General features: G+C 33.4%; 1 protein-coding gene across 1 annotated transcript in view; it reads right to left on the bottom strand.

The window, feature by feature from the left end:
• LOC113116905 (histone-lysine N-methyltransferase SMYD3-like) overlaps positions 1–21,862 on the bottom strand; it is a 120,272-nt gene that overhangs the window by 26,543 nt on the left and 71,867 nt on the right. The window contains exon 5 of the mRNA XM_026285205.1: positions 6,184–6,243. Coding sequence (XP_026140990.1) covers positions 6,184–6,243 — 60 coding nt within the window. The remainder of the gene's footprint in view (positions 1–6,183; positions 6,244–21,862) is intronic.

Below are 21,862 nucleotides of genomic sequence, written 5' to 3'. Positions count from 1 at the left end.
TGCATCGGAAGTCATTCAAGAAGCCAGAGCAACAAATTACTTGTGTTTGTCATGGTCTGGGGAAGATTCAGCAGGGCCTAAGCACAGCATATAAAGCAGGCTTAGAGCCGGCCCACCCAGCCGACGGTAAACAAACGGGCCTCGCTCTCACGGGACGATCTTTCTGCATCGTTATAATTTCTCGGAGACGTCGACAACAATCTCTGAAGCCTTGATTCTGCCTCACATCCGATCTGAAGTCTTCATAGCTCATATCTAAACAACAATTTCAACATTGGCCTTTCTGGTTGTGTTTGTTCTCTGTAATCCCAGAGGCTCATATTCATAGACTAGAGATGTTTCCCATGGATGGTGAATATAGAAGTCGTGACAGTTTAATGGCCCACACAGGGAGGCTGGTTCTAGATATTTCTGAAAACATTTTATGTTTAAATCTGAGATATTTTGCTCTCCTTTCAAGACCGTAATAATGCAATCTCCCGCGATTAGCCATCATAAATTATCAGATTATTAGCCAATGAAATGGCTTTGTTGAAAGACCATGGCAACAGGCCACACCCTCTGAGCTCAGATGATCAAGCTTCACACATTAGCACATTTTCATTATATTGTTAAAGCCAGCTATTATTTCAAAAAGAATACATTAAATCAAAACATAAGTAAAATCAAATGTGAGCTCATTTTATATATATATATATATATATATATATATATATATATATATATATATAAACGTGTTTGTATACATACATACACACACACACATATATGTGTGTGTGTGTGTGTGTGTGTGTGTATGTATGAATTATTATTATAACATTATTATATATTATTACTTAATAAATTATAAGATCATTTTAAAAAGTATTTTAAAGTTTCCCCTTCATATTTGTAATCATCAAGTCTAAATCCATATAGTTGTCCTTCTTCTGCAGAATACAAAAGTAGATATTTTTCAGAAATGGTTCAAGTGAACAGTGATTTATGAACAAAAAAATAACAAAAAACATAACATAACTTAACAACATAACAACATACAATTTTGGGGGTATCCAATAATTTAGTTCAGATATATAAATATTCAATTATAACTTTTCATTAATTTAAATTAAAAACATGTGCACCAAAAACATAATTTTTTGACATTATTTAGTTTTACGTAACCATTTTGGTCATATTAAACTACTGTACAGTTACTGTACCTTTAAAACTTCTATGTATAAACGACATCTGTTACGGTTGTCTAATCTCATGCTGTAGCAGTTCACACTGTTCATCAGAAAAGCAGGTTTCTGCTTAGTCGAACAGGTTGAAGTATATATGTAGGCGGTCATATGCTAATGTGCATATGTTTATGATGTCTGAATTCTATTTTACTAAATTTTGCAGCTTAGTTCCCATAAATGGTCTGGGTGGAGCTTTGTGTTGCATTCGCTTACAAAGCAGTTTGGAGTCTTTTGTTTTAAAAGAGCAAAGAAAATCCTGTTTTCCAAGACATGTCTCCTTTAAGCCATATAAAAAAATGTGACCAATTTAAGCTTATCAATGCTGTCAGAAAATAGCTGTTAACTAAGCCCTCGTCTGCACATACACAAGACATTTAGCTCAAAGCAGACTATTTAACCTGAGTGAAACCCTCTTTTATGATCCTCCCTTAATCTGTGCTTTTGATTATTCACCCATAAACAGCCCTTAAGAGCCCGACGCTCCTCACTTACACACACACACGGCCTAAACACAATCTTTACATGTGGTCTCTAAGTAATGCTGAAAGAAAATATATCTCATTAAAGCAAGTCTGTGCTTGTAGCCGTAAGCGCCGAGCTCTGTCAACAGAAGACGAGCGAAAGAATGAAATAATGCTGAACAGAGCTGGGTAATGAGAGAATATGGAGGACAAGGGGATGCATTCCTCTTATCTTCTACAAAACGTAATACATGGGTATTGCTAAGCAGCCTGAAACATCAAGAGACAAGGCGAATTGCAATCCGCTGCGCTCATTTATTAATGTTTCCAAATAACAGTGTGAGGGTAGCCATTAACAGTGCCGGAAAACACACCCTCAACACCTGAACACAGCTCAGTTTACTGCATTTTCACAACAGCCCAGACTGACACAACTGATACGAGGATATGATGTCACCGTCACCCACTTAGCGCTAACTGCTTTTGGCCCTGCGTGTGGACTTTTATAAATAAACTCTCTTAAAACACACTCAGACTAGTTGAGTTTGTCTGCTAACGGTGTTTATACGAGGCTTGCTATTTATTTACACTGTTCTGAGACGTCTGTATGAACACTGGACATTCCCATCACAGTTCAAATGATGTATCATGAGATGTAAATTTTGGTGGTGTAAATAACATTTTAGACACTTTTGGAATAAAATGGCAGTATTTCATAAGCATTTATCTTGAAATAAAATAAAATAAATAAATAAATAAATACGCAAATTATAATAATATTAAATAAAATAAATGAGTATGGATAAAATAAAAAATAAACAGATAAATACTTTTCTTTAAAGGATAAATAAATAAATATGTAGATAAATAATAAAACAAATTTGACAAAAAAATTACATTATTATATATATTATATACTATTACTTGAAATAAACAATGAATTATAAGTTTATTTTAAAAACAAACAAATAAATATAAATAGATAGATATGTGGGTAAATAATAAAACAAATAAAAATTGTATTTCATTTTTGCATAATTTGACAATAAATAACAAATTTGACAAAAAATGTATAATAAATAAATGATAGACATAGATAGACAGACAGACAAACACATATATAGATAGATAGATAATAAAACATATAAAAAATTTATTTTGTCCTGCATAATTAAAAAAAAAAAATTACATCAAATTTTAACTTAAAATTTTCCTCACACATTACTTGCACCATATTTAATCTTAAACTCTTACTTGATGCTGCTGTATCACTTCACTAACTTTTATTAAAACTTCAAATTTTTCAATAAAAAGCATTGGCAATTGGTAAGAATTGGTCGCAAATGTTGATACAACTACTACAAAACAGGGAGTGTTATAATATATATACATATCTACATATACATATTTAAACACATTATATACACTAATAAATACTGATTTATTATATTGGAACGTTTATTTTTATTATTGTTTTAAAATATTTTAATATTTAATATTTTAAAGATTAAAAAAGGATAGCGCAATAAAATCTATAATCACATAATAGTCAGTTGTATATCTAATAGAATAAAGTTATTCAATTAGTTTTAATAGTTTCTATTACTTTTAATAAACCCCTGGGACCTTAAAGAAACACCCAATTATCCCTCAGAATTTCCCAGACCTGAACGGGGTGTTAAAGTGGGAAACAAATAGTCCCAAATGTTCCTGGGTTTCACGGATGACAGCGTCTGCATGCGGTAGGGCGTCTGTAAAATCTTTATGGATTTCTGCTGCTGGGTTTCGTCAGGGCACAGCTCAACAGACCGCTGGCCACAGGTTTGCTGGAGCTTTATGTGGGCGCCGCATGTACACACTCTTCCCCTGATAACCGTGTCCGGACGGGGCTCTGAGTGTCAGCATGGAGTCCAGGACAGCACAAATCCTCAAGCCAGCTCCAGACACAACCACAGGGATTAGCAGAAAACCACCGCTTCACATCCAGCCAGAGAACAAGTGCTACACTGGAGTCGCCACGGCTGATGACTGAAACATGCCACGATATGCTCTCGCATTCAGCAGCAGAGCAGAGAAACACAGACAGGGATAAAACACCCTGTTATCCTTTAGAAATGGATGCACTGTTCATTGTTCAACCAAATAGAGAAAAAAACATTGCTACCTCAGTGCTACCTACATATCGCCAGTCTTCTACAAAACTTTTCACACATACAAACACACACACAAACACACACATTTATACTGAAGGTGATCTGTTTTTATCATAATGTATATCATATGTGGTTGAAAGGATGACTGGAGGATTTTTCACTCATTTTATTTGACATATCATTCAGGTCTGTAGAATAAACTGTGCAAGAGTTATGCCAAAGTTTAAAACACCAAAGGACTTTAATAGGGTTAAGAGTAGAGATGTAGAAAAAAAAAATACCTGCCTTAAAAAAAAATCTAATAATAATATCATAACCTAACATTTAACAATCAATCAAATCCCAGCGGATAAAATCATGCCATGCTCTACATTTTCTACTTCATCAGAAGCACAGTGCTTTGTGGATGTCATTCAATGTCGTCTTGAAGAAATGCCACTGGGTTGTATTTTAATAGTCCTTTAGTAACGGGAAATTCCCCCGTACCATCATGACCCCATCTAGACCTCATCTGTAGGTGAAAAAAATGACAACTGTGGTCATGAAGATTAATTATCGGAGACATCAGTGCTGATAAAAGTGTAATTTAAGAGCAGTTCATCTCTGGGTCTTGTGTGACGAGATGCGGCTCTAACACTGGCCTGTCACATTTTAATTACAATTACCCTCTACGAGAAAAGTATGCACACATGCAGTTCCTGTCATTTTTGATGTAAGACAGACCCATCAAATAACCCTACAGAAGGCTAAAATATAAGCTGCATCGATTATTTGTGAGAATTTCGCATGCATTGTATATACCATTAACATTGAACATTTCTAATATACCAATACTAAATAAACTACTCTCCATCTGTTTTATTCAGCATCGGCATGGTTCTTCTGAGATGCATTTCAGCCCAGAAGATTCTTACTAAGCAATTTGCCGAGGAAATCCCCTCTATTCTAGCACTCACAATGTGTCTCGGCAAGTTGTAATTTAGTGACACTGAAAGCCGAATGTCTGTTTATGTGTAATTATTCTCGTTTCTTGTGCTCGGTTTCCTTCGGCTCCTCGTGTGTGAATGGGAGCTTCCCTCAGGCGTGTTCAGTAGCAGAGAGCAAAGCGTAGCATGTAATCCTAACTCATGTCAGAATGCCTCTTTATGACTGCAGAGCTAATAATACAAACATGTTTTCTGTCACACAAATCTGCTGGGCATGGTGAACAGTGCCTCAACTGAAACACAAGAGTATTGTGAGTAAAGTCATTTTTAAAATGAAGAAAAATGAAAGCACTGTGCTACAAACTGTAAATGTAAAATTAAATTACATTTTCTGAAGAGCCCGTTTAATATTTCATCTCAAGCATGCTTTTCACTGCAGTTGTCTCCTTCATAAACAAGCACACTATCATTTGGGGGGAAAGCCTAAGGGTTGAAAAATGTTTATTTGTGGTTAAAATGATGCCTAAAATAATGAATAAGCATTGTGTATACTTCAATAATGTTCTCCAGTCATTTTACTTTTTATTAAATTTGCTACATATATTATTTTTTTAATTAAACAATTAATCTATCTACAATATCTTCTATATTATATATATATATATATATATATATATATATATATATATATATATATATGTATGAAGTCATTTTAATTCATTTAAGTATAATCAGTTTTAATTTTAGAATAATTTTATGAATTAAAATTAATTACATTTATTTCAATATATAATTTTAATTTGCTTTAAGTATAATTGAATTGTTTGATATATGTAATAACTTATTTTTACATTATTTGAATTTTTATGTACGAATTATTTCACTTTTTCATCAATTTTATGAGGAATTGTTTTAATCATTTATTTATTTTTATTTGATTAATTCTAAGTATGAACAATATTATCAGTGATGCTTTTTTTATTAAATATCAGCACTAATGTCCACATTTTGTCTAGGTTCAGAGCAAGGCATGCTGGGATGTCCCTTTGTATCACTCATCTGGTATAATTTAATTGTACTTTATATATATTCATATTTTCTATATTTTAATAATAACTAATTTATGGAATAATTTTCAATTATTTTAAGTTCAACATTTTCAATTTATGTAACAATCTAAAGATTTTATTATTAATTAAAATGTATTACATTAATTATTGAAATTTAATTAATTTGAACTACAACTACATTTTTTATGTAATATAATTTCACTAAATTATTGTATGATGAAGTTAATTTGTTTGTTCGTATGAACAATATTAACAGGGACACTTTTCTTAGCAACTAGCTCTAATAATGTTCGCAAAGAATCTATGTTCAGTGGAAAGCATGCTGGGATGTCGCTGGATCATGTGACTCTCCTGGGGTAAAGCCCCACCCCCACGACCTGCAGCTCTCCATCACTGATGCCGAAACAGTTAAAGGTCACCCGTGTGAAAACATGAAAACGGATGTAAAACACACATCTCTGTGTCTCACTGAGGACCTAACATTCTCCTCTCATCATTAGTTCTCTGCTGATCATTTGAATATTTGTGTCTTTTTCCTCCCATTGAGAAAAGAATTATGCAGCCTGCCAAAAACGCTTATGCAGATCTAAATGATCTCATGATTTGGTGATACCAGACTTGAATAAGCAGTTCTGATTTCAACCAGATCCCAGATGTTCACTTTCATTCCCCACATGGAAGAGCACGAGGGGCTTGTTGGGTAAGAGTGTTTTTGTGTGTGTGTGTGTGTGTGAGTGTGTATTTGGCCTGACTGACACAAGGACGGTGCGCTGCAGAACTCCAGCTGGACAGAGTCCATCTCCCGGAGAGATGGGGCAAATGCATCCAAAACGAGTCACAACAAACCCAAATGAGAAAGCAGAGGATGGCACCAGTGATTCTGATGACTTTTTAGATTGGGCTCTGCAGGATACATAAGTTGTGTGGAAGGAGAAAAGCAAACAGAACACACTCATAAATAGACAGTGTGAGCACTGCTGTCACGGGGGAACACAGCAGTCTGTGATTTCAAATATTACAACACAATCAATTATTAACACTGAGAAAAAGCATCCAAAAATGAACTCGATCGATTGTGCTGTGGAGTCGAAGATGCCACTGGATGTTTAAATAAATCATAGTTTAATATGACTATGCTCTTGAAGGGAAAGTTCACCCATGAATAAAAAAAATAAAAAAATCTGTCATCATGTATTTGCCCTTATTTCGTTCACGAGATGTTTTGAACATTGTCTATGTTCAAAATCTATTATTTGGTGGGTTAGCTGAGCTGAACTGGTCTTAAGGAAGCCCTTTAGAATTAGTTCGGTTTTTGTGTTTACATGACCCTCATCAGTTGTGTTTCTTAAATAAGACGTTCTTGCTTTTAAAAACAGAAATTTGAGTCATCGTCTGAAACTATTATATTGTAACTCAATATAACTCACACATATTATTTTCATTTGAGTACATTGCAACTTGCATCAGATTTTTCATCAAAGGTTGGAGAGGAGTAATGTTATTGTTAAAAAAAGGCTAAAATTAAATCAAGTAAAAAAAAAAGGTTTTGTTAATTGAAGTAAAGTAGAAAAATCAAATCTAAATAATAGATGAAAAACTAAAAACTAAAATAAAAAAATAAAACAAAATAACTTTTAAGTTAATAAAATTACTGATACTAAAACTTAAATAAAAATAAAGCTAAATAGATATAACAAAATAAATATTTAATTAATCAAAATGAGTAATGTTGCCTTGGCAACTAACTAAAATAAAATAAGTTAAAATACTGAAGTCAATAAAAATAAATATGAAGCTAAATAGAAATATAAAAAAAAACTATAGCACATGACAAAAGCAAATGACAAAACTAAAAGAAAAAATATTTAGTGAGCATAATAAATACAAATAAAAGATAAATAAAAATAATAAATTATATATCAGTATATATAATACTCAAAAGCAGTTAGAGAGCTACAAGAAAAATATTCAGATTGACATGTCCTGAGGGTGAATAAACCATTTTCCAAATGTTTTGGTAAACTATGTCAACATCACAAGATGTTAATTGATGGACTGGAGTGGTGTGGATTATTTACGTATTATTGTGATGTTTTTATCAGCTGTTTGGATTTGACGGCACCCAGTCACTTGCAGAGGATCCATTGTTGAGCAAGTGATGTAATGCTAAATTTCGTTTCAACGAAGAACCAAACTCATCTACATCTGGCCTGAGGGTGAGTATATTTTCAGCAATTTTATTTATTGGGTAAAATATTCCTTTAAGAAGAAAAATCTATTGAACCCATTGAGATTGCATTATAATATTCATAACCACAGGCATATTGACCTCGAATTTGACCCAATCGAGCGCAAACATCACATCAGTGCCAGGGAAGAGTGTCAAATTCTGACTAATGCAAATCGATTTAAACACACTGAAAACAGAACCACGCACACAAGAAGAAAGAGATGAAACCGTTGACAGGCAAAAACACCCACAGAGGAGTCTTCATTGATGTTGCCTTTATATTTATCGTCAAAAACATATTTCTGGCACATGCCCAACTAATTAATGGCTAATATATGTGCGGAGCTGCTGGGAAGACTGGCGGCTCTTCATGTGGCGCCATTGCAGAGTCTTTCATGTGGGGAGCGTGAGATGGGTTTCAAAAGGTGTGACTGAACGACTGCTTGGCCGCGGACTCACTGTTTGTGTGCATACAGTATGTCTGAGGTCTCGAGGCGTCTCGCTCCATGCATCTGCACTACACACTCGAGAAATGGATCCACGGTTAAAATATATAGTAATCATTCAGCACAATTGTATATATTAAAGAATCACGATTATTAGTATTATCTGATACTGTTACTGTAGTCAGTCTGATCAATATCATAATACTGTTCAGATATGCAATGCAGGAAAAAAAAGCATGAAAGTCAGCCTCCATTTGAAACTAAAGCCAAAACGGAGTCATGCTTCAGAAATATCCACTCACTCTATTTTGGTTATATGTCACTTCATTTTTCATATATTGTTTTCCACATACTGGAAATAAAATCATGCAATGCGGGACAAATGACCTCTTGCAATTTCAAGAGGAGCCAAAAAACAAACATGGATTTGAAAGATGTGAGATAAATAACCAATGTGAAACCATCCAGAACTGAATGCAAAGAGAAAAAAAAAAGTGTTAACATCTGCCCAAGTAAATGCAAGATCTTTGTCCAACATAAGAACACACTGTATCCATTTGCATTTGTATATTTATATATATATTGATATATATAAAGTTTATTTTGCATCAAATCAATGCCTATTTTAAGGACCATAAAGACTGTGATGTTTTGATATGATTTTAATCAAAATGCATTTTCCCCATGACATGCGTGTTATTAATAGTTTTGGATGTTAATTAATTAATTTTACTTGTAATTCCAATTATTCTTCAAGTTGCATACATTTCTATTATAAATTATATTATTAAAAATTTTAATTTCACATTTTATATTTAAGTAATTGAATATTTTTTTATATTTACATTCTTCAAATGTAATCGTCAAAATTTGAAATGTTCTCTTGATGCAAATTCTAATAAAGTAAATAATTATGCCACAGGGGATAATAATTTTATGACAGACTTCCAGGTTGGAAAGTTTATCAAGCATTTTCTCAAATCAGTCCATGTTCGGACTTCCAGTAATAGACCTAGAAATGGGAAAATCAACCTAAATATATCCTTTATTTATTTATTTATTTAATTTCTTAGTCATCTTTTCTGATAGCACTATCTACCAGACGGAACTAAAGTGGGCAAAGTGTTACTGTGGTCCCTACAATAACAACCCATCTTAATACACACGTATACAATACGAACACATCCCAGTGTGATACACCAAACTAAACGTATAAAGTCAGAGCAGCCATCCGTGCTGAAATCTAATATCTGAAACCTGAAGGAGACATTCTACAGAGCTCAGTTTCTCTGACGCCCCGTGCTGCACTGACATCACACCCACTGTACTACAGACCTGTTACCAATGGTGTGAATCACTCCTCCACATTTCCTGCCAGTGTGTGCCATCTGCACATGCAACACATCACACGCAAAGCTTGTGTGCATTTGCTTTTACAACGGCAAACTTGGACTTTAACGATGTTGACTGGTATGGAAAAATGTAAGTCATGTGCAGAACTTGGCAGCTATAAACATAGCTAGCATTTAGAAAGTCATTGGTCAAAGGCACTTACTCACATCTGCACTGGAGACCCATCAAATCCCAAAACAGTGTTCGTTCACATTCCTGCAAACTATACAATGGAGAAGCAACGCTGCCACATACATGCTCTGAAAACCCTCAAAAATTGCTCAAGTCAGTCTTACAGAGAAAGTTCACCAAAAAATTTTAATTCTCATGTTGTTCCAAAAGTGTATGACTTACTTTCTTCAGCAGAAAACAAGGAATTAGGAGGAATGCGGAATGTTTATGCTGCAATTTTACATGAAATGAATACAGTGCCCTTAAGCTCCAGAAAACCACCATAAAAGTTTTCTATAGAAAGTGTTCTTTTTTATCATACAGTATAACTTACATTTGTCAGTGCCAATAGCCTCGAGGTTAGTGCATTGGTGTGTAGTTCGATTCCCGTCTCGAGGTCCTTTGCCGATTCGCTCCCCTCTCTCCACCAAATGCTTTCCTGTCGTCACTCTATTATACCCAAATCAAAAAAGGCATAACCCCCCCCCCCCCCCCCAAAAAAAAAAAACATTATACGGCTCCAGAAGTAATAGTAATTACTTTTATTAACTAAAAGGGCACCCAGTACTTTTGTTTTATGGAAAATATGGTTTGTATGAGTGGGATTAGTGGTTCGAAATATTTTTAATGTTATGTAGTTTAATGTCTGATACATGGCATAAATAAATTTTATATTAAATATAACATTGTTATGTTTAGGTTTGGGGTAGAGTTAAGGGATTTTTTTATTATTTTTTTTTAGGTTTATTATTCTATTTATTAATTTTTTGTTGGGGGGGGGGTATGTAATTTATAATGTTACAAATTAATTTATATTTATTTAAATTTTTTACAATTTCAAATAAATGCAGTTTTGAAATTCCTACTGAAAAAGTTTTCAAAATTATTGATTATAAGAAATGCTTCTTCAGCAGCAAGAATGATTCCTGAAGGATCATGTTACACTGAAGATTGGAGTGATGATGCTGAAAACTCAGCTTTGCATTACAGAAATAAAAAGAAAATACCTTTTTTATTATTGTAATAATATTTTACAATATTACAGTTTTAGATAAATGCAGCCCTGTTGTGCATGGGAATCTTCTTTTTAAAGCCTGGATCACAGACACATACATCGGTCACATTGGCTTTGTCTCCAAGGACAGAAAGAGCACTAAACGAGTATTATGATCAGCTGCAAAACCCGAGCTTGCTGACACGAAAGCACAAGGCTGTTACTGTCAGCCCAAAAAATGCCATCCACATCAGAAGACACGCAACTCAAACTGCAAACGCTCCCTGGACAGCAACCAGAACTCTGTCAGAGCTCATCAAAAACAAAGAGGCTCCCTGGGAAATATAACAGTGCACATCTTTGTCCGATGGCTGTTTTACATGTACTGAATGGCTGCCCATCGAAAACAGAAAAGAAAGGGAAAAAACAAAGGAAGAAAGACATGGCCAGCAACAGAATCACATTAGAACAACACCACCGTCTTGTCTCCGTCTCATCAACACATCTGCTTTCTGCCGGGATCAAAGCAGGTGGCTCCATCACGATGGCAGGATCCAGGCGAGATGGAGAGGAGGATAGCTGGTTTCGAGGAGGCTTTGGAGCCTCCACCACTCAATATAATAAATAGGTTTCTGCTCTGGTCTGCCCTCCCCTCAGATCTGCAATGCAGCCCAGGGGTCTCGCCGCGGCTCACGGACCTGAGACGTGAGGAGTGTTTTTCAGATGAATCTGACACGCCGGGTCTCAGAGAGAATGTCTTTAATCAAAGGCTGTCTCCTCTTTCCACTGGAGGTACGGACACTGGGAAAAATCTATACACTTGTAGCCTTTGGGGAGACATTAGGTTTCTGACTTGGGCTAATTTTTCTTTAGACAATCTTGGGAGAAAATTAAATTGTGTCACGAGGGGATACATCAGTTCTTTTATCACTCTATACAGAACTTAAAGGTCTATCTAAAGTGAGTTATAAAATGGGCAGGATGCATTCTTGATGCTCATTGGCCTATAGAGTATTCCAGCCATGCATGAGCATATTCTACGTCCCTAACCCTACCAAATAGCTAAACTTAACAACTAGCTCACTAACTATTGATAAGCAGAAAACAAGGACCGGAGTTTACCGAGGCAAAAGGTTAATGACAAGAATTGGACCTTAAAATTAAGTGACAAAATAAATAAATAAAGAAAGAAATAATAATAAGTGAAAGGAAAGAAAAGAAATACCATGTTTAATGTAAAAAAAATAAATAAAAAAAAATTATATATATATATATATATATATATATATATATAATTTCATGCCATGTCAAATCCATGTAATGGGAATTACATTGTGGTAAAAATGTAAATATAGTTAATATATGGTTGAATATTGAATAAAATAAAATAAAATAAAATAAATAATAATAATACATAAAGCATGTGTGTCAATTTCTAGACATTGTGAGTGAATAAATTAGTAAGAAAAATTCCAAAAGTCTACAGGTTCAAAAGTGGCCATATTTAAATAAATACCAAATGATAAGTTGAAAATTTGAATTACTATCTGTATACTCATTCTTCTCACCTCTCCTATTTGGCATGGCACGTAAACACACACACACACACACACACACACACACAGACAAAAACACAAAAAAAACCCCAGGCCATTAGTGTTCCTGTAGCTCAACTGGTAGAGCACTGCGTTATCAAGTGCAAGGTTGGGGGTTTGATTCCCCAGGAACATATATGTAAAAATTGATAGCCTGAATGCACTGTAAGTTGCTTTGGATAAAAGCGTCTGCTAAATGCATAAATGTAATTAATTTAATTTAAAAACATTGTAGATTGCCACAACTCCAGCAGTTTAATGTTGAGCAACAAACCCTGCAAGTATTTCTGTTTGATTCCATGATTTGAAATCAGAGATAATTATTTCATGATAATTCCGCTACTCGATGAAAGCACATAAAGCACTCAAGATTGCACTATTGTGGACACATTTTTCCTCCAATATTTAATATTTACAGGTTGATCACTTTTCTTCCTCAAATCTCCGGTCCTGAATACACGGTGACATCCTTGCTAACAAGCTAATTCAAATAGTCATGTGCACAAAACGACAGTACTTCCTGTGGAGGTCTTTGTCTTTGTATCCCAGCATGCCTCCTTGGCCCCCTCATCTAAATGCAGCACAATGTACATACCTAGTTACGTTTGTACAAGGGCTTTTCAGTCTCAGTAGTAAGTCTCAGGCCATTAGGCAGCACAACTGTTATTAAATGGCTAGGGAATTAAGCTGGGAAAAAAAGTGGAAAAACAACCAATTAAACCAACAAGAGGAGTGCTGGCTAGTTTAGATGCATCAAGCTCCTCTCTGACGTAATCCTCCGGCTGGAAGAAGCACTCAAGCACGGCATCAACATCTGAAATTCAGACCGGGGTCCTTGAGTACCTCCAGGAGACCATCTTTAATAAGAGCCAGCAGTCTGAGAGAGATGTGTTCATAACTGAAATGATGTGTTCATGGATGATTTGAAAAAAAAAAAACAGGCCATTAGCGAGTATTTACAGAGCGCTAATACTATGGCGAGCCGTGATTTTCTCTTGTTTGGGAATACAGGGCGAGCTGCCAAAAATGTTAATGTAAGTTTGGAGCAGGCACAGCGCCCGCTGGTATAAATAAAGGTTGGTTGGGTGGTTGGATGGACTGTAGACACCATTTAAGGTTGATCTACATGAGGGAGGATTTGAGCTTTCTAAAATAAGGAGATGATGAGAGGGTCGCCTTTACAAAAACACTACAGTAAGATCGGAGCTCTTATAGCACAGCCTGGAATGAAGAGAGTGAGCAACATTTTTTTTTTTAAATATGATATGATTTATTTGACTATATTTTCTATATTATTATTAATCAACAATGCCTAAATGAAAAATTAGATATTTATATAATAAAAAAGCAACTTAAATAATGAAATAGTTTATTATATATTAAATAATGATAAAATATTTAAAATACAGTAAAAAGAGTAATTTTTTTTTACTGTTTTTTTTTTTTTTTTACATTGTTAGGACCATTATTGATAACTGAGCACTAGATTAGTATACTAAAATTAAAGTAATTCAGCTATGGATCACTGGAAGATGATAAAATATATTAAAACAGAAAACAGTTATTTTAACATTTTGTAACATTCCTGTTTTACAGTATTTTTTCCATAAAATATATGAAAGCCTAATTTTAAAACCATAATTTTTTTTAAATCGCAATAATCTTTCATATTAATCTTTGATATTAAATCATAACAATTAAGAACTAAAGCTTACGAATGGCTATCAAGAAATTTAGTAACACTTTATTTTAAGGTTCAATTCTCACTATTAACTAGTAGCTTATGAGCATGCATATTATTCGCATATTGGCAGGTTATTAGGTTATTTACAGGCACATATTAATGCCTTATTCTGTATGACCATATTCTAGATCCCTTAACCCGACCCAGTACATAAACTTAAATATTAATAAGCAGCAAATTAGGAGTCTATTGATGGAAAACTCTCAGTTAACAGTGAATATGTGTTACCTATTCTAAAGTGTTATTAATGTTAAGTGTTAGTTTTTAATAAATTGATGGTAAAAACTGTAATTAGCCAAACAGTAACAGTTTAGCTTCATTTTGCTAATATAACTTTTATTGGATGTTATTATTTAGAATAGGAATGTGTCTGTTTGTATATTTTTTCACTCCAGTAAAAACATATCTTGATCCGTTTACACATAATCAGAGTTTACTTCCTAAGGCAGGACATTTTGCAGGATGAATCAGTGTGTGTGTGTGTCTCAGTGTGAGAGAGAGTGAGAAACAGCAGGCTGTTTTCACATGAAGGCATCTCCACCTGTCTGCTCTGACATCTGAGGGACCGTGTGACATCCGTAGCCCACGGCGACAGGACCTGCATCTCCTTCTGCATCCAGTGCGGGATCAAGTCATCACTGAGAAACTATCATTATTTTGTTCATATTTGAAATTAGTTTATCTTTTATGTTTTATGCTTTCATGTTAATTTTAGTTCAAATTCTATGAATCCTTTTTTGTCATTTTGTATGTATAAATATTTATTTCAATTTAAGTTTTAGCTGTAGTTAAAGTTGATTATAACCCTGGAAGCAACAAGATTAAAACTATCAAAATTCCTCTGTAAAGGGCCAAAACAGAAGAGACAGACTCCCTGCCTGCTGACCTTTTCCACTCGGAGAACTTCTGTGAAATTGGTTTTGTGGTATTTCTCCTCCAAAGGTAAAAGAGAAGCATTGGCTCCTGTGTCAGGTGACTATATGAAGGAAGAAGAAGGACTGAGTATTGCCTTTTGAAACGATCTGTTAAACTATGACATGCAGGCTGCAGTGTGTTGTGTGTGTGAGAGCTGTTGTGGCGATGTGCTGTAATCTCAGGTATTTCTCACCTGATAGCAGCACATTACTGCACAGACTGCTGTAAACAGATGATCCATGAACGCAAAATCAGACCTCAGCACAGTTTTACACACACACAAAGTGCTTTTTCTTACAGAGATTAGGCTTTGAGAGTCTTATTATAATGTGCCTTATATAAAATAAAAATAACATTTTTAAAGTAATATTTAATATTGAAATAATAAATAATGTGTTATGTATTATATATACTATTATATATAATATATATAATGTGTGTGTGTGTGTGTGTGTGTGTGTGTGTGTGTGTGTGTGTGTGTGTATGTATGTATGTATGTATGTATGTATATATATATATATATATATATATATATATATATATATATTATTAAAACAGAGGTAAGGTTTTGGGTTAGCCTATGGTAATTATAACAAACCCTGTGTAAAATAGAAAATAATTTAAAATATAAATGACAGATAATTTGTTTGTCTGTACAGTTTTATTTAGCACCTTTCCACAGTTCAAGGTGCCTTTAGAGACATACATTTCAATAGTAATTACAAGTACAATTATCTCTACTTAAAAAAAAGAAAGAAACTATTAATAATTTAATATATGTGTAATAAATCATTTCTATAATAATATAATAATTGTAAATAAACAAACAAACAAACATCGTTATAAAAATCATTTTTTTTTCAGAATTTGGGTTTTGTGTTAGTTTATTGTAATTATATATTATATAGTTATTATATTATTTTATGTTAAATAAATACAGATTAATAAGAATAAAAATTAAAATATTCTCTATGTTATGTGTGTGTGAAACAACTCCCAAATCTCAGGGTTGGACATCACCATCTGTGCCATCATGGTCTATGCCTCCCAAATACTGACATCCACCCCCAAAGTGTGTGTGTGTGTACTGGTATATATGGTTTATGAGGACACAAATGTGTATAATGACATACTACAATGTAAACATGGCTTATGAGGACACTTCCTGTGTCCCCGTAAAACAAAAGGCTTAAAAAAACATACAAAACAGTATTTTATGAAATCCAAAAATTGGTAGTAGTTTTCTCTAAGGGGTAGGTTTAGGTGTAGGGTGATAGAAAATACAGTCTGTCCAGTATAAAAACCATCACGCCTATGGAGAGTCACCGTAAACCACAAATGCAAGTATGTGTGAGTGTGTGTGCAAATATACACAAACTATAAATAAAGAGCCACTGTCAGTGTTATCAATGATGGGAATCAAACAGTCGGGGGAATAAATCACATCCACAGCAGGGTGTGAGTGGAAAAAGGGAATATCCACATCCTGCCAAAAATATCATAGTTTTTATTCAAACATGAAAGTGGATGAGATCCAATCCAAACTATATATCTGAGGTAAAGCTACACAGACACACTGAATGAGTTTCCAACAGAACATGTTATTTTAAGTCCTACTTCAAGAGGTAAGGAAATCATTACCTCGCCAACAGTGTCCTCTGAAGTTAATGTAACTCTCCAGTGTGCTAGAGGTAAAACAGCCCGTCCTTGTAAATAAACACAGCATATAACTATGCATACAGTTTGTGATGTATAAACGCATACAAATCCATGGTGTATACTATCAATAACTTCAAACTCAAAACAGATGCCAATCGTATTTCCTGGTATCCCCTTATGCAAAGATGCTGGGATATACAGTATTTTACAACTCCCCACATTCTTGTTTAACTATATACTAGATCACAGAAAGCCAATACATCACTGAGAAATTACCTTGCATCTTTGAGGCTTAGAGTAAGAATAAAACTTCACGTGGGTTGGCAACATGCACTTCTAGATTTATTGGCGTACCTCATCTTCACAGGAGGCTTATTTATGACTCTGTGGACTCACGTTTAATACAGTTTTGCTTCTCGTGCTGTGAAAGGGACATTTGTATTATGAAGACATGGCTTAAAGCATTTTTAATACTGCAGACTGATGGCGGAACAGACTTCATACAATAAACAAGGAGGAGGAATTAGACCATCTACAAGCAGCGTGAATAAACGCCGGCATTCTCAATTAGAGAAAAAGATTGGAGTGAAAAGTCAGGGAGTAATCTGGCATTATTTCATGTTAAATCATGTCCTCATTGTGCGACTCATTAAAACAATCGCAGTGTGTGTAATTATCTTCTCAATAAAATATTTATCTGAACTGCATTTTCATGAATAAATATTCTGCCCAATGTGTTTTAGCTACATAGCCACACATAATATTTTAAAGCATGCAGGTGCAGGTATTTACTACAAAATGCATTATAATGCACAGTGTAATCATTTACATGGAAAGAAAGATACATACATATTTTTCATAATTATCAAAAATATTTTCTCCAGAAATATTATTCTAGAAATATTTTTTCATACTTTTTTTTTAAATACTTTAAAAAAATAAGTATTATAATTTTTATTATTATTATTATTATAAATGTTTTTATTACAGTTTTTATTATATTTTATATTTAAAAAGTATACTCAGATAATAAAAAATATTATTAAAAATTTTAAATATTTTCCAAAATGTAAAAACAAAAAATTATAATACTTTGTGAGAGCAAGGAAGAATGAGAACTGCAGTTATTGCAGTTATTTAAACAAATCCTAATATAGAATAATTACTTTTTATATGTAGTTTTAATATATAGACAATTTTCCAGAATATAAGTTTTTTTTTTTAACTATCAAACATATATAAATAAATAAATTATTTAATAAAACACACTTACATTTGTTTAAGCTGTCATTTATATTAATATTTTATGATTGTTTTATACATTATATTTTTTATAATTTAATGTGTAGTGAACTAAAAAAAAACATGTTTATAGTGTTTGCAGACTATTTGTTTTATTGTAAATTAATTTTAATTAATGTAAAATTAATGTTTAATATTTGGTATTTTAAATGGTAAAAAAGATATAATAATAAAATATTTTTATACACCAAAGTGACTTAAGCCTGTCTGTTTTCTTTTGTTTGTATGTTTGTTTGTTGTTTTTCTCTCAACAATCCAATTCCGACCCTGTGTGCATTCTGAAAATGTGCATTTCCCAGAAAATACAGTTTATATATATTGAAAGGTGAAATATTTAACAACGGATAGCCTCAAAATTAAAATGAATTGACTAAAAGGCACAAAACTCAATCCAACTGGACACATTAGAGTGAGATTATATTAGTCTGACATGCAGAAACTATAATATACACTACAATAATCCATTGCAAGCAGAACAGCTCCACAAATTCACCATATACATTCACCACAAGGCGAGACCACAACACAGAGCTCTGGAAATCTTGAGCTCTGCATGATGAGAGAGTCATGATCCATAATCATCATGTTCTGAGAGAGAATTAAATCAATCCACAGAATTATCTCTTACACACAGACATATCAATGACCGCAGGGCTCTAGGATCCACTTACAGCTTCTTAGATTACAGCCAGAGACACTTAAGAACGCCAACTCCAATGAGCAGGACTGGGACGAAGCGCATGCAATATGAATCAGCCGTTTTTAAATCACGAACATTTAATGTGTTTCATTCTACCCATGCTGAAGTCTGAGGAAGCTCGGGGCGTGTAGAGAGAGTAATGAGTCTGTTAAATATATAATATCCCCGAGAAGCTCCAAGAATCATGGGAGGCTCTCGTGAATGTCTCTGATGGTGATTTGTGACGCACTTTCAGCTTGGCCTCAAGTCAAATCTTCTAACCTCCAATCAGAGCTGACCTCGTACCTTCTTGCTCGCTATATCACTTTACATTCATAATGTATGTGACTTTGAATATCCTTAAGTGAGATGATGCTCAATCTGACCATGAAGTGGGCTCTCAGGACACCATGCTGACCCAGTGGTCTCGTCATGACAGTAAGTTGTTTCACCTTGGTCTACAATCTTCTGCTCTTATCAGTGTGAAGGCTGTCAATTCCAGTGAGGGAAGAAGTGGAGGTTGAGCTGGAGGTTGAACGTTTCATACAGTTTCTCATGCAGCATGAACTCCAAATGTCTCATCAGTGTCGTCACTTCTCCGTGAGGGTGAGAGGTCATGTGGGGACAACAGGGGCCTTGGGACGTCTCTATCTCTCTGTCCACTTCTGTTCAAAGGCTTCAGAATCAAAATGCAATGTGATGAAGATATTACAGATTCAAAACAAGGATACGAACTCCATTGGAGTGAAAGTGATTTCAGATTGAAGAGGATGTTTGACTTCCAGACTTCATTATCATCAGAACAATACTGACGTTTTTAAACCACTGTATTTTTATGAACTATAATCAAATGTGGCCTTTGAGAAGCATTATTTTACAAATATTATTTTTTAAATTATTAGAAAGAAAGAATGTTTTGTCAAAATTTTGAATTTAAATTTAGTAGAATATATGCTCTATAGTATATATTTTATAGATTTTTTTTCATTTGCATTGCAGTAATAAAATTATAGTTACAATTGTTTTTTTATATTTTCCAAATACAAATATTTTTTAAATTATATTATTTAATATTTTCGTTTGCATTGCAGTAATAAAATTACAGTTCAAAAAAATTATAATTTATATTTTCCAAATACAAATATTTAATAAATTATCTTATTTTATATTTTCATTTGCATTGCAGTAATAAAATTATAGTTAAAAAAATAATAATTTATATTTTCCAAATACAAATATTTTATAAATTATATTATTTCATATTTTCGTTTGCATTGCAGTAATAAAATTAAAGTTCAAAAAATAATAATTTATATTTTTCCAAATACAAATATTTAATAAATTATATTATTTTATATTTTCATTTGCATTGCAGTAATAAAATTATAGTTCAAAAAAAAAAAAAATTATATTTTCCAAATACAAATATTTTATAAATTATATTATTTCATATTTTCATTTGCATTGCAGTAATAAAATTATAGTTCTAAAAAATAATAATTTATATTTTCCAAATACAAATATTTTATAAATTATATTATTTTATATTTCTGTAATGCAAATGAAATAGACATAAATAATAATAAATTATAAATAGCAATAATGATGAATTTTATTGTCATTATTGTAATACAATAATTTAAATGCTAGTGCCAAACCTCAATGATTTTACAATATAAATCAAACATAAAAATTTTAATCTGTAAAATAATAAGAATAATATGCAATATAATTAAATGTAAATACAATTATGAATAATATGCAATATGAACATAAAATAATTTCATATTTTTAACATATATTTTTGAAAAAGCTGTTGCCATTAACCATTTATGCAAATTCAATTTTCTTTTTATTTATTTTTCTTTGGATTTTGGGGCAATATTCAACCGTTACATTTTCTTGACAATTTTCATGAGATCGTTCGAAAACACAGCTATTCTATATGTTAATGTTCTTGTGTTATATGAAGCACAGAGTAAGCGTGAAATGTATGACTGAGGTCTGGGGACATTGCAGTGATACATGTGACATTATTGCATGCCTCTGGAAAAAGCAGCTCATGTCTAATAAATGCAGTTGTACCTCATGTAGGATATTTATGCCCCGATCTGCAGGAAGCACAGATACTCATATCTCAGCAGGCCACACTAGAGGTGTCCTCCAAAAGCTCGTTGTGTTTCTACATATAAGAACAAGAAAAATCATTTTTATGTTGCTTATTTTAACTTTATGTTCCAGTAGGTCCAGAAAGAATCCACAGCACATGTGACTGATTGCTCCGGATGAGATTGACCAGAGAGCAGAGGCTGGTTTTTATGAAGAGCACACAGCATGAAATCACTGGTGCCGCCGCTGGAGCGCAAGGTCAAATTCTGTCTTTCTGATGGGATCCTGAACTTTGTTTGAACTTGAGAAATGAAAGGAGACAGCTAATGACAGATCCTGTCAGCGGGACTCATAGGGTCAGTGATACGCACTTACCCTTCCTGGTTGTGGAATATTTCTGGCTCGACCCACACAAGGGACCATCAGTGTCTTCAGTGTCACATGGTCCTTCAAAAATCATTGTAATATCCTGATTTGCTGCTCAAGAAACATTTATTATTATTGTTGAATATATGTTGTCATAAATACAAAACAGAGTGGCATATAAGTCATATTTAATTATGTGTAATCACCAATCATGTTGGTTGTACTGTATGTACAGTGGAGGTACAGTACCATAAAACTTTGTATGGAGCTAGAACTCTGAATTCACATGCTAGGAAACTCTTTAAGCATCTTTCTGACATAAGTATTTGTGACAAGAGTTACACAATGTCAGCAGATGCTTTATTCTCTTAAAGTTGGAGTGACTGATTTCATCGGGATGAAAGTCTCGTGGACTGAACTGGAT

This window comes from Carassius auratus, chromosome 17 (genome assembly GCF_003368295.1).
Source record: "Carassius auratus strain Wakin chromosome 17, ASM336829v1, whole genome shotgun sequence".
NCBI lineage: Eukaryota > Metazoa > Chordata > Actinopteri > Cypriniformes > Cyprinidae > Carassius > Carassius auratus.
Note: the sequence above shows the minus strand (reverse complement) of the source record. Positions and strands in the feature narration are given on the sequence as shown.